At 36.2% G+C, this 12,504-nt stretch overlaps 1 protein-coding gene across 4 annotated transcripts; it reads right to left on the reverse strand.

Annotated features, from left to right (window-relative positions):
• Positions 1–4,546: 4,546 nt before the first annotated feature.
• LOC106749497 (valacyclovir hydrolase) lies at positions 4,547–12,258 on the reverse strand. Of its 4 annotated transcripts, XM_014629002.1 has the most exons (9): positions 11,981–12,258; positions 11,825–11,915; positions 9,209–9,529; positions 8,289–8,544; positions 8,045–8,207; positions 7,512–7,591; positions 7,109–7,272; positions 6,452–6,489; positions 4,548–6,261 (listed from the first exon to the last, which is right to left on the reverse strand). In XM_014629002.1, the coding sequence occupies exons 1-5, from the start codon at positions 12,107–12,109 to the stop codon at positions 8,105–8,107; spliced, it is 900 nt and encodes a 299-aa protein (XP_014484488.1). In that variant the 5' UTR covers positions 12,110–12,258; the 3' UTR covers positions 4,548–6,261; positions 6,452–6,489; positions 7,109–7,272; positions 7,512–7,591; positions 8,045–8,104. The 4 variants fall into 4 exon arrangements, with proteins under 4 accessions (XP_014484487.1, XP_014484488.1, XP_014484485.1 ...); XM_014629001.1 differs by having other exon boundaries at positions 4,547–6,489; XM_014628999.1 differs by lacking the exons at positions 4,548–6,261; positions 6,452–6,489 and having other exon boundaries at positions 6,510–7,272.
• Positions 12,259–12,504: the final 246 nt, after the last annotated feature.

Genomic DNA, 12,504 nt, shown 5'->3' on the forward strand with positions numbered 1-12,504 from the left:
CGTATGTCGTACTATAGGCAGCTACCTATAGTAATATTTAAACGTTACCGTTGTTGGATTGCTAAAATGACCAAAATTGATGGGTACATGAAATAAAAGCTGAAATTTGTCATGTCATCGTATTATTTTAAGATAGTTGGTCCGTAAATTTATTTTCTAGGAATCTCTTCAAATTTTAATAGCATATTAATCGAAACACGATCTACATAATATGTAAAATTAGAAAAAAATTGACTATAGCTGCGATAATTGAAACCAAAGTTAGTTTCCCAAAAATCGATATGTAAAGTATACTATTTCTGATAATGATTAAACTATATGTCAGCTGATCTGTCAAGATTTGATAATATTGTACACGTACAATATTTTAATTAATATATAAAAATGCGAGAAATATAGAAAAATATGGAGAAATCCGACGTCACGATCGATTTCTCTAATAGCATACATTTGTGTGTCTCTATCGAGAGATATATATGATATATTCACAAATACATGTTTAACACAGGCAATCCCGGCTGAAAGCATTATACGTCAAAGCGTGAAAAACGACTATTTCTTTATAAATCTTTGGACATTATGTAAGTTCGGTTGGTATTTTCTTACTATGCTAAAGCTGTATATATCATTAATCATTTATAATCAGTTTATAATAATTTAGTACAGATTTGACGAGCTTTTTCGTGTTATTTTAATGTATTATCTTTCTAATAGTATTGTCACAGACCAACTACCTTAAGAGAACTCTATATATATAGACAAGATATTATCTTTCTCTTTTTTCTCTCTCCCTTTCTCTGCCTCGGCGACCGAAGAGAGGAGCGACCCAGACTGACGAACAGACCAGACCTTGCCCCGCCTGGTACTTTATTGATCTTAAGAAGGTGAACGACAACTGATACGCCTAAATGCTTCCGCAGGCGTATACCCCGTCCATTTGTCTCATTAATGACGTAATCGAGGTCTAGTCGAGATGTGTCATTACGTGCCAAAACATTAAATATCAGTAGGATACTTTCTTAGGTAACGTTGGACGCATATATATGTATCGTGATTAATCCTTTTATTCTTGATTTAGCTTCTTGTTGCTTGTACACGTCGCGCTTGACCGTCGCAAAAAGCGCAAATAATGATAATTCGCGGCGAAATCGTGCGACCCAGCCGACATAGCGGAGCTTCTGGCGACGCTGGGCGTCTCGCTTATATCCAGGCCAAGATTTTGACACACAGCCACTTTCTCGTGCGATCGAATGATACGTGGGCTCGAAAACGGGCGACAACGTCCGCGTGTTTGCCGTAAATGGCGTCGTTTTCCACGACGGAGGTCGCCGGCGTGCACGCGTCGCTGCGAAGGAGAACGAAGCCGATAAGTCGCTCGACATCCGATTCGGAGGCGGGATCACATCCGTGGGCGCTTCGAGATGGAAGGAGACATTCGCACGTTCTCGATTTTTAAAAGGAAAGAGGCGACTTCGGTGTGGGGATTTCGCGAAGACAAATTTTTACGTAGGACCGCGATCTATTTTTGGAACTCACCTTAGACGATCTACAGGGTGTTACATGACATATTATACAAATTTAAAGAATATGTTTCTGATGTAAATTGAAGTATAGAAAATGTCTTATAAACATGGGTTCATTTCGAAATGGTTATCCGTCTACAAGTGTCTGAATTTTATAAATGACGGTCAAATTTCTTAAATATTTTTTATTCAAAATGAAAAGGAAAAACATAAAGATTAAAAGTTTAATAAAACGAAAGGAAAATTAATACTTAGACTGAATTATTACAGCACAATTAATGATGTGTGAGAATAAATAAGGAGCAGTATCAAAGGAGAATTATAATCTTCTTCGTGCGGCTTCTCAATCCATTTTAGATCGCACCATATTGTGTATTAATGCTGACGTCAATTTGAACAATTTATGTAATCTTTATGTTTTCTGTTTTATTTCTTAATTTTAATAAAAAGAGTTTAAAAAACTATGCTATCATTTATAATCTTTAAATACTTGTAGATGGGTAATCGTTCCGAATTGAACCTATGTTTACAGAATATTTTCTACTTCAGTTTACATCAGAAACATACTCTTTGTACGATGCGTCATATAACACCTTGTATAGCTTGTATCGAAATCCCCTTCGCGAAAATTAAAAATTCTTTTCGCATAAATACTGAAATATTTTCAAGCTACGATATTTTATCGCGCAACTGTGATATACTGCGTCGAGGTCTCATTCATGTCAACATAATTTTTCTCCGCCTACATTACTTTTTATTACAATTTATCACGCGAGCGATACTAATATATCGGTGATAGCTACGCGCTCTGCGACGTCTGTTTCTCATTCGATTGCTAAACGTTACACAATGCGTCACGTCGGTACCATCGATGCCATTTAAAGGCAATAAAGACCCCCCACCTCACTTAATGAAGAAAGGATCGAGAGCCAGAAGTTCGCTGTGAGCACTCGCCTAAAACGAAACGCCGCGTGGGCCGTACAAGGAGATCTCGTTAGTCGCTTTTGTGTACTGCCACATTGGCAAAATGCAACGAGCACGAAGCGATCCAAATCCAGAACGATCCGTCAAAGGAGCCGACTGTCGAAAGTTAAATGCAAAAATGGGATTCGAACTCAATCACATATCTCCGATATGCGCGAAAAAACTAAACAAATTTTCGTGCGCAACATTTTTGTTGATTTATAATGCCTTGTAGGCATATCTGAATGACGAGTACAAATCCGCGAACGTGTTGTAACATATAATTATTGTATATAAGTCATATAATATCTTTATAATTTATTATTATTGCGAATTGTATCTACATGCTAATTACATAGTATATTATCATTATTAAAATAGATTATAAATATTTATTTACTAATTAACATTATATTTTAGTAATAACGTGTGCACGTGTGCGACATTAAAATTTATACCTGCCACTCTCGAGAGGCAGTGCTACAGAATTTGAAATAATACCGCACGTGCAATTACGCCCACGTGCGTGTTCGGGCAATCAAAGTGAACCGAAGTACGCGGGACAATAAAACTGATTAATTTATCGTTAAGTACCCAGGGCGCAGTAACTTTCGTCGATTTCCGTACGGTACTCGAAGGAAAGAGATGGTTCAGTATGTTTTATCGTTATAGTCCTCGAGATTAAGGACCTGGTCTTTCTCTCCTCGCAAGGCGCACTCGTGGGTTTCGGCGTTTCTCGGGTGTCCTCCCTCGTATCGTTTCGCGAAAGACGAAAAAGGAGGAAGTGCAGGAGCTCACGAGGGTGGAAGAGAGATGGAGAGTCGCTTGATCGAAGCGAGAAACCACTTGCCCATATTTGGCTACACCCGCCGCATTCTACATTCCGTGTCTTTTTTGTTGCTTCTTCGATCGCCCGCACACCTATACGCTCCTCCGCTGCATCGGTGAGCGTGACTGCAACCTACATAGTGCCTCCCCCCGTGAATTCTTTTATCGCATCGATGACGTAACTTTGCCGTTTCTCCAAGTTTTCAAGAATACTGCATGTCGCGCGGTAGGGAGAGCGAGAAAGATTGCGGTCCTTTAGATAAAGACAAACTTATTCACTCGAGTGATTATTTAGTCGGGGGAAAGATAAATATGTAAATTAAAGATATACGCTTTTAACATGTGCTTCCTCTTAATTAATGTTGTCAATTTCGACTACTCGAGTACCCGAATTTTTCAATCACTTCCTGTGTCCGATTATTTTCGAACAAATTATTGATTTTTCTAACGATAACGGATAATATTAAAGTTAGAAATTCTTGTATACTCAGTTACTGAAAGAATCGGGTATCCGAGTGGTCAAAATTGACAACATTACACCACAAATAACATATATTTCTAGCGAATAGCAATTAATAAAGGAGGCCGGGACTGGTTGGCTAAAGGAATAAATTAATCAGATTACAGAATCGAGCAAACAAATATTCAACTGAAAAACTCATATCCAACTCTAAATTCATATCTGAATATCTCACGTGAGGTAAGTTTCATGTAACGACCTTTAATATGAACCTTAATGTACTATAATAGATGCTTGACGCGATAGTGGTTCAATTTATAAAGAATAATGGGTAGAATCTCGCAACAAATTGTTTCCTATACAAATATTCATGAGAGAAACATGACGGCCCATAGACTTCGTTCACCTCGATCGACTTGGTCACATTAGCAACGTGAAAAATTATCGGAACTCCGCCTCGCGTTCCGCTTCCAACCAGCCTTCACGGAATCGTGATCGATTGTTAACGAGCGATTTTATCATAGTATATTTCACAAGAAGCAAAATCAGACAGTTGGACTCACGGTGAAATTCTATGGATACGGGAATGCTCGAAGATATTCACGCAGGATCTCCGTGTGAACTTGCACGCGAATGACGTTCACATGGGCACAGTGCCTGAAGAATTGAAACGCACGCTACCTATGCCTTAGGGAACATGACTTCGTAATATCTCAGCGGGAAATGTGAATGCCGATATATATATATATATATATATATATATATATATATATATATATATATATATAAGAAATGCGAAGTCGCTCGGCTCTCGGCTACATAAGTGGAAGCGGCCGCACTCGTGACGATATAGTTGCATATCCTGCGTCTAACCGACTCCTTTTATTCACAAAGCTCTCGAGGGCTTATATGTGTCGAGATACATATAAACATTCGATCGCGTAGAAAAGTTTCTCCTAACAAAGTTTTGTCGAAGAGTTCAACCCGAGAACAAGCTGAATTTGCGATTCGCAGAGTCCATTTCGGATATGTCTCTCTTCGCGCTTGAGATCGGTCTTACGTCACACTGCGAACTTGTTTCATTTTATTTCAGATATTAAAGCGAAACTTTATTGTCTAATCTCAGTGAGCCAGTCATTTTGGTCTCTCATTTGGGCTTTTTAACTCTAGAATACTAATCTTTACACTTGGACTTATGCTCCTAACTCTATGTCTTGGAGACGCGTAGTAGCTAAAAAAGGAGAAACTTAAAGATTGTTTGATGTAACACATACAGTGTTCGGTAATTCACGCAACACCGCTTGTGTGTAGATAGAATGGATTAAATTGAGCAGAAAAGGCCATTTTCAATTATCAATAACTCGAAATTTTGCGTGATTGTTTGCAAAATAGTAGAAGACTTTTCTGCTCAGTTTAACACATTCTACTTGCTCACAAGCGGTGTACCATGAATTACCGGACATCCTGTACATTTTCAAAATATAAAACGAAATAATATCTTGGAGTGTAAAACAAACAGGAAAGAAGGAGATTCGTCAAAAATCATCTCTGTCTCGGACACACACGTTAATATTATAGTATTTTAGGGTTATTCAATTTCTATTATGATAGTAAACGATACGCTTCGGGTGTGCTTAATTTCTCCACTTTCGTAATGAGCAGGAAAAGCCTGGAGAAACTAAGTCTCGGATTATCTCTCGATCGGGGAGCATTAAAAGCTCATGGTCCGCGCCCTCAATATCTTTGGAAAAAGATTGCGTGTTATCTCGCTTTCAAGACTCACAAGCGGAGGATCACCTGCGGGGGGTCATTCGAGGTCGCAGGTGGCCGCATTTCGATCATTACCGGTCAATCCGTGTTCAATATACGGCTTGTCGGGCAGGTCGAGCGGCGAAAAAGCGCCTGGCCCTCTTCGGATATAAAGGCGCTTGTATAATAAGTGGCACAAGACCGCTTTCTATCTATGTACGAAGGATTTCTCAGTACATATCTCGAGCCCGGCACGTCGGTCTCGACAAGAGACCTGTGAGCTGACTGCAATAATATCTGATTCCGCGTCTGCTGCGAGTTTTTTTTTCCTCCTAAGAACGAACATGTTATTGTATCGGAGGGTATTGACTCGTTAACCATCCTCTAGACGTACAGCATCTCGATTGCTCATGCTAGCATTACGCATTATCGCATTTGTTGGAATGAAAAGGATATTACGTGGTCGCAGGGTCTTTAATGAATCGATATTTATTATATTAAAGAAGAAGTACTAAAACTAACATAGATATGGTAAACTAACATACCTATGTTTGTATTCAGCTATAAAGTACTAAACTCTGTCAGATAGAACATGACATTCGTCTACTGTGTAATTGAAGCTGAAGTAGCAGTTCTGTTTGCAAACACGTTCAATTGTGTTATTAGCGTCGTTTGATTCTTCGTTCAAGCACGTTCAATTGTGTTATTAGCGTCGCTTGATTCTTCGTTGTACTAAAACTAAATTTGTTGAGCTATCTTTTTGTGAAGATTAAAGTAACAAAGCGGTAAGTAATTCATTTGACAATGCTATTCTATAGTATGAGTTTTGGTTTTTTAAAATCAAAAGATTTTAGATATTGTACTAATCTCTATCTTTTATCACTGAACCACGCAAGAACAGCTTAGGTTGTTCTGTAAGCCGACATACCTGAATTTACTGATTTTTCAACTGACATCTGAGCTTTCCTGTGAATTATCACTTTACAGAATAGAGAGGGGATTTTATTTGGGACGCATATTTAATGATTACATGTTGCAATAAGCATGTAGATAAGATTACATGTATTATAGATTACATGTATTATAGATAGTCACGTGGAATTAATGAGACCGAATGACGGTAGATTTAGCCACATACGTAGCGAAAAATGAGAGTCCCAATGCATGTTACTTCGCGTTAAAAGCGCGTATAATCGTTGCAAGAAAATTTCGATACATTCCCTCGTCGCTGATGTCATCGATATGTCAAGTTGAAAGGAGTATCGCGTCTCTTTAATATGCAGTTTGATGTCGATGTGTGTATGTTTACGTGTGTATAATAATTTTAAATAGTAGACCGGTTTATGCTTCAAGAGCAAATAGTACAAGATTAAATGCCACGCATATCGTATACGTGTATACGCTTTTAGTGTATACGTATGCGTGTATATAGCTAATTATAACTTCCTCAAACTACAATTGTGCAGAGAGTAATAACCTTGCCTGCGAGGTTACGCAATAACTGGGTCATTCGTGTAATACTGCGCGAATAATTGGGTAGCCATGTATCGTGAGTACTTCATATATGACTTGAGCATGCAGTTACCTTCAGTATCGTCCAGATACGCGGATAATATCCATAAATTCGGGCAACGAATGGATATTCAGACACTGAGACTATTTGGGCCGTAATGACAGCCCTTAAATTCATATCATTCTCACTCCTGGCCAGATATGATGATATAGGTCTATTTCGAGCACGGGATAGCGCTGCAATTGAAGACCACTTGAAAATACTAATTTGGATAATGAGCCTTAAGGAAGAGGAAAAGAAGAGAACGTGTCGATGTGACATTACTCGTGCAAATTTACTTTGTGATATATATTTATAAAGATAACGCGTTGAATTCTTAAGATATTTCAGAAGTTTTTTTCTTTGCTGAATTCTAATTCTTTAGGAATTCACAGTAGAATATTATAAAAATGATTCATGAACACAGACCACATACCACATACGATTGGAATTCCTGAATATTTTTTGGAGTATATTCAGAGGCTTTTCTCTGTAATAGTTATCTCATTTGATAAACTGAGAAGAGTTAAGACATTATGATTTATTCATTTTGAAATATTAGGTGCTCGCAAAAGTTCATAAGGCCACAAATAGATAAGTAACAGTGACTTAATAATTGTTTTCCTTTAAATTACTTCTTAGTTTCTTAATGTTTGATCCCATATTTGATGGCCATATTTAGTCAGAATTGATAGTTCAAAATTCATAGTTCCGAACAAAACGTCACATTTAACGCGATTGATGATAGAACCGGATAAAATTCATTATATATATATATATATATAATGAATTTTATCCGGTTCTATATATATATATATATACACACATATTTGTGTGTGAAAACCATTTGTAAAAACCATGTTATACTTAAAAAATATATTAATAATAAACTTAATAAAGCTGAGGCTAAATGATTAATATAAATTTTACTACAAAGAAACAAAGAAAAATCAATATAATGTAAATCACCTTGTTACGTGTATCTAATTTCCATAATATTCGAGATATTTATCACACCGTTTGAATGTATTAAATCTTCGATTTTTCTAGGAGAAAATTCAACACCAATTTGTTGAATTCGTCGGGATATCTCAAGTGAAGGTTATGCGAGCCCTTTTCGAAGATGTACATTCTGTAACACAATACGAGAAAAACTAGTAAAATGTCCTGTGGATTATCGCGACTGCATTAAGTCCGTGAACGAAATACGAACTTTGAGTTAGCAATGTTTTGCTTCAGGTACTTCGGATGTTCCGGCAGAACCAACACATCTTTGGCCCCTTGAACAATCAACGTTGGGCATTTTATCTTCGATAAAACCTGTTTGCACAAGTCACCGTTCTGTTTCTTGTATAACCTCTGCATGGTGTCCACCCAATCAGACCAAATCTTTTTGAAGTAATCCTTACCGTACACTTGTATCATAGGTGTGCTCATCTTCTTCGACCACGAATTGATATCTCTGATATCTGTACAACAATATTTTATGAAGGATTGCGTAAGACCGAAGAGATTACGCTAAATGCGTTATCTACGAGATAAATAATAGCGAAATCTCCTTTTTACTTTTTTTATAAAAGAAACTTAGCTATTTTATCGGTATAAATAAATTTTTATAATATTAATCGTTCTTACGAGCCTAAACTGTTTTAATATCGTAGCTTCACACAAAAAAAAATTGCTAGATTCAAGTAAATAATTACTTCAATATTCCTTAGTAAATTTTGACTTGGATTAAATAAATTTTACTTGAATCAAGTAAATATTTTATTTGAATAATTTACTTGGAAAATATTTTACTTGGATCAAATAAATATTATTTGATCTAAATAAAAATTTGCTGAGGAATATTGGAGTAATTATTTACTTGAATCTAGCACTTATTTTCTGTATATTAAATATATTTATAAATTTCAGAGTAATTTTTAGACTAGACTGTTGACGACTCAAATAGCATGTGTCGTTTTCATTTTATAAACGGTGATGAAACATTACATACATCTATAAAATGTATATGTAACCAATATATGTTACCAGGAATATTATAGATACGAAATCTATTTTTGGTGATATTATTATATGATTGAACAGTACTTTGGTTTCGAATATCGTGAGCAAGATCGGATTTCGTACTTTCATATAATTTCACTTCATCCGGCTGTATGTACGCATTTGCACCTATAACAACCATCTTGTAGATGCTCTCGGGATACATCGAAGCAAGCAGCAACGACGTAATGCCACCGTCGCTCCAACCGATCAGAGAAAATCTCTCGTAGCCTAAAGTCTTCATCAAGTTGTGGGCGCAAATGGCGTCGCGCTGGAACATATCGTCCGAGAACGTTCTGTCAGGTGGTCGCGATTTTCCATAGCCGGGTGGATCCCACGCCACTATGACCAACTTATCCACGTCAAGATTTTCAATCTGCGGCTTAAAATCAGTCCAGATCGTTCCTAAAATATATAGTTCAATAAATAATCGACTTCCACCATGTGGGATATTTGTGTCATAATGCAATCGTTCTATTTTCAGCAACAAAATAACGGTTGAAGTAATTTCTTCTGATGATCATTTAGAATACAGGAATGATTGATTATAATTTTTTTGTCAAGTTTTTACCAAGAATTCATATGAATACTAATAATCCAAAGATAAAATATGAACAATATTAAACGAAAAAATTAAAGAATAATTAAGCATGAGCAGACATTACTCAGAAATCTTCGCTAGAAATATAGCTCTTGCAATACATATTTCACTTGAATTGCTTTGAAATCTTTATTGCTAAGATTCTTACTTTTTAATAATATAATTTAACACCGGATAAAAAAATTTTTATTTCTCGTTAATAAATAGAGACAAATGTATACAAATCGCTATTCAATTCTGTTGCTAAAGAATAAATTATCTTCATCTGTCGTTAAGTCACATTATTTAAAAATAAGAATTCGATTATTGTACTAATGTGTTATTACAAGGATAAAAACGCCTTTTGACTTGCTCTTCGGTCGCAAAGTTGGAGGATAAAAAGGCCTACTGCTGACATAACGCGCAAAAATTAAGAGATCAATTCTTTCGGGCATGAGCAGTAGGTAAAATTCAACGAGCTATAACTTGGATAAAAATAATGGTAACGAGCTGGCTCGAGAAGTATTTTAAAGCTAGAAATCTATAGTTTTACATATATTATTGTGGAATATAAATTTTATTTATTTTTTAAGACGTCACTTCAATATAAATCGAGATTGGTCAGATATAAAAAGATTTTATGAAGTTTATTGAATTGCATCGCGTAAACAAAATATCGCATATAAGTAAGCTTTACATCATTTGAAAGCCCAAATTTTCTTCTTTAATTTGGTATGATATTTTTCAATGTAGATTATTATATTCAAACGCATAATAATCGGCAAATATATTACCGAAAACGGTTATAAGTTATGCCTGTTTCTATCACCATGATTTAAATCTAATCGACAATGAATTCAATGGAATTGATTAGTCGCATTGATCAGTTCATCTAATTGGTCAATTTCGTTAAGTCAATGCGATTGGTCAATTTAGTTAAGTTAATCGTCAGTTGGATTTAAACAATGATAGTAGAAATGGGCATTAATCAATCGCGAAGCGCTTTAATATGAAAAAGGAGTAAAACTGCATTAAGAAATTTTTCATTCCTACTCGAGCGTTTCGTTCAATTTATTGTTTTGATTTTCGAGATATTAATTATTAAGAATTTAGTTAACCCTTAAATAGACACTTAAGAGTCAAACTAATTCACAGACGCATGAACAAACGAATGTTTCTGTTTCGTTAATGCTGCGACATTGGCGCTTTCAGTAATTTGCCTTCGCCACATACTCTTGAATTTAGCGAAGCAGTATCTATAACACTCGAGAATCTCAGTTATAAATAGCAGTTGTTTTATTCTTTCCTCAAGAAGTCACGTGTCCAACTTACTAGTTAAATATCTTTACTGACGCCGTCTAGCGGTATTGAGAAAGAGCTCGTTCGCTAGATGGGTTTGTGTCTCGACTAAATATGGTTAAGATGGATCTGAAGCCAGCGACATACGACGCTTGTTTTCGTGCTGGATTATTTGCTGGATGGAAATACTGTTTTGATTGGTATATTGTTATCCTTTTTTGAAAATGCACCAATCAGAACGCAGTACTTCTATTCAGTACGAAACAAGCATCGTGTGCCGCTAGCTTTATATATATATAAAACTGTCGCGACAAGTGTTACATCTACTTGTGACCGACTTGCAACTAATATAGAACGATTTTTGAACTGGTTCTATATTAATTACTTCATCGCACAATCGTCTAATCACAGTCGATTATTTTTATTCGAAGAAATCGACTAATCACAGTCGATTATTTTCGATCACAAGAGAGATAATTGGCTGTGATTGGTCAATTTCTTGCAATCTTGCGATTGCACGGTTAATATAGAATCAGTCTTAAAGACCATTTCATTTTCACATATCATGATAAAAAACTTAATATTTTTCACTGTTTATTAATCTGATTCTTTTTCCAACATCGCTTATTTCTAATAGTAATAACGATATTTTAACCTTTTATCAGACACGTGGATCATAATTATCATATCGTGTTCAATAGTTACCCAGTAGATGGCGGCATGTGAAAAACAATTATACTATTATTTTCAGAAATACGGAATTTCTTACGCAAACAATGTGTAACATATTAACAACAATTGCATTATTAACAATTACTTACCCAATGCGCCGGGCAATAATAACACCGGATGATCGCCCGTGCCGACTCTGGCATAATTTATATCCATGCCGTTAACATTGACCTTTCGTTCCTACTAGACAATATGTCGAGTGATGCAGTTTTGCATTCGTAGTTACGTTGTATTTCTTTACGTACCTCTATCTGACGGACTTTGCTGGCCATCGATGATAATCGCTGATCCCACGAAAACGCGTTTCTTGATGTCACGAATTTGCTTAACATTTTCGTAGAATGTCTTAACGTTCTGCACACGTTTGACATCATATGGTTTGTTCGCTTTCGCTACACCAGAACTGCACTAAAACTGCACTGAACTGAACTGAATTGCACTGGGTCAAACTATTGGGTTGGCAAATAAATTCGTTCGGTTTTTCAATCGGAGTAGGTTTACTCGTTCTGCTATCTCTTTTCCACAGCGCTATCGCACAACGCGCTTGCGCAGCTGAAAAGCGACGTTCCACCTAACCTATTTGTAAACATACGCCGGTTAATACCAGAGTATTGTGCGTATTGCACGGTTGCAAATATGGAAGAAAAGAACGTCCATTTTCGCCATATTTTACTTTTTTATCTCAAAAAAGGCAAACGAGCTGCGGAAGCTCATAAGAAGTTTGTAATGTGTATGGGGACGATGCTTTAACAGAACGTGTGTGTCAAAA

Source organism: Dinoponera quadriceps, unplaced genomic scaffold (assembly GCF_001313825.1).
Source record: "Dinoponera quadriceps isolate SergipeBrazil2010 unplaced genomic scaffold, ASM131382v1 scaffold3897, whole genome shotgun sequence".
Lineage (NCBI taxonomy): Eukaryota > Metazoa > Arthropoda > Insecta > Hymenoptera > Formicidae > Dinoponera > Dinoponera quadriceps.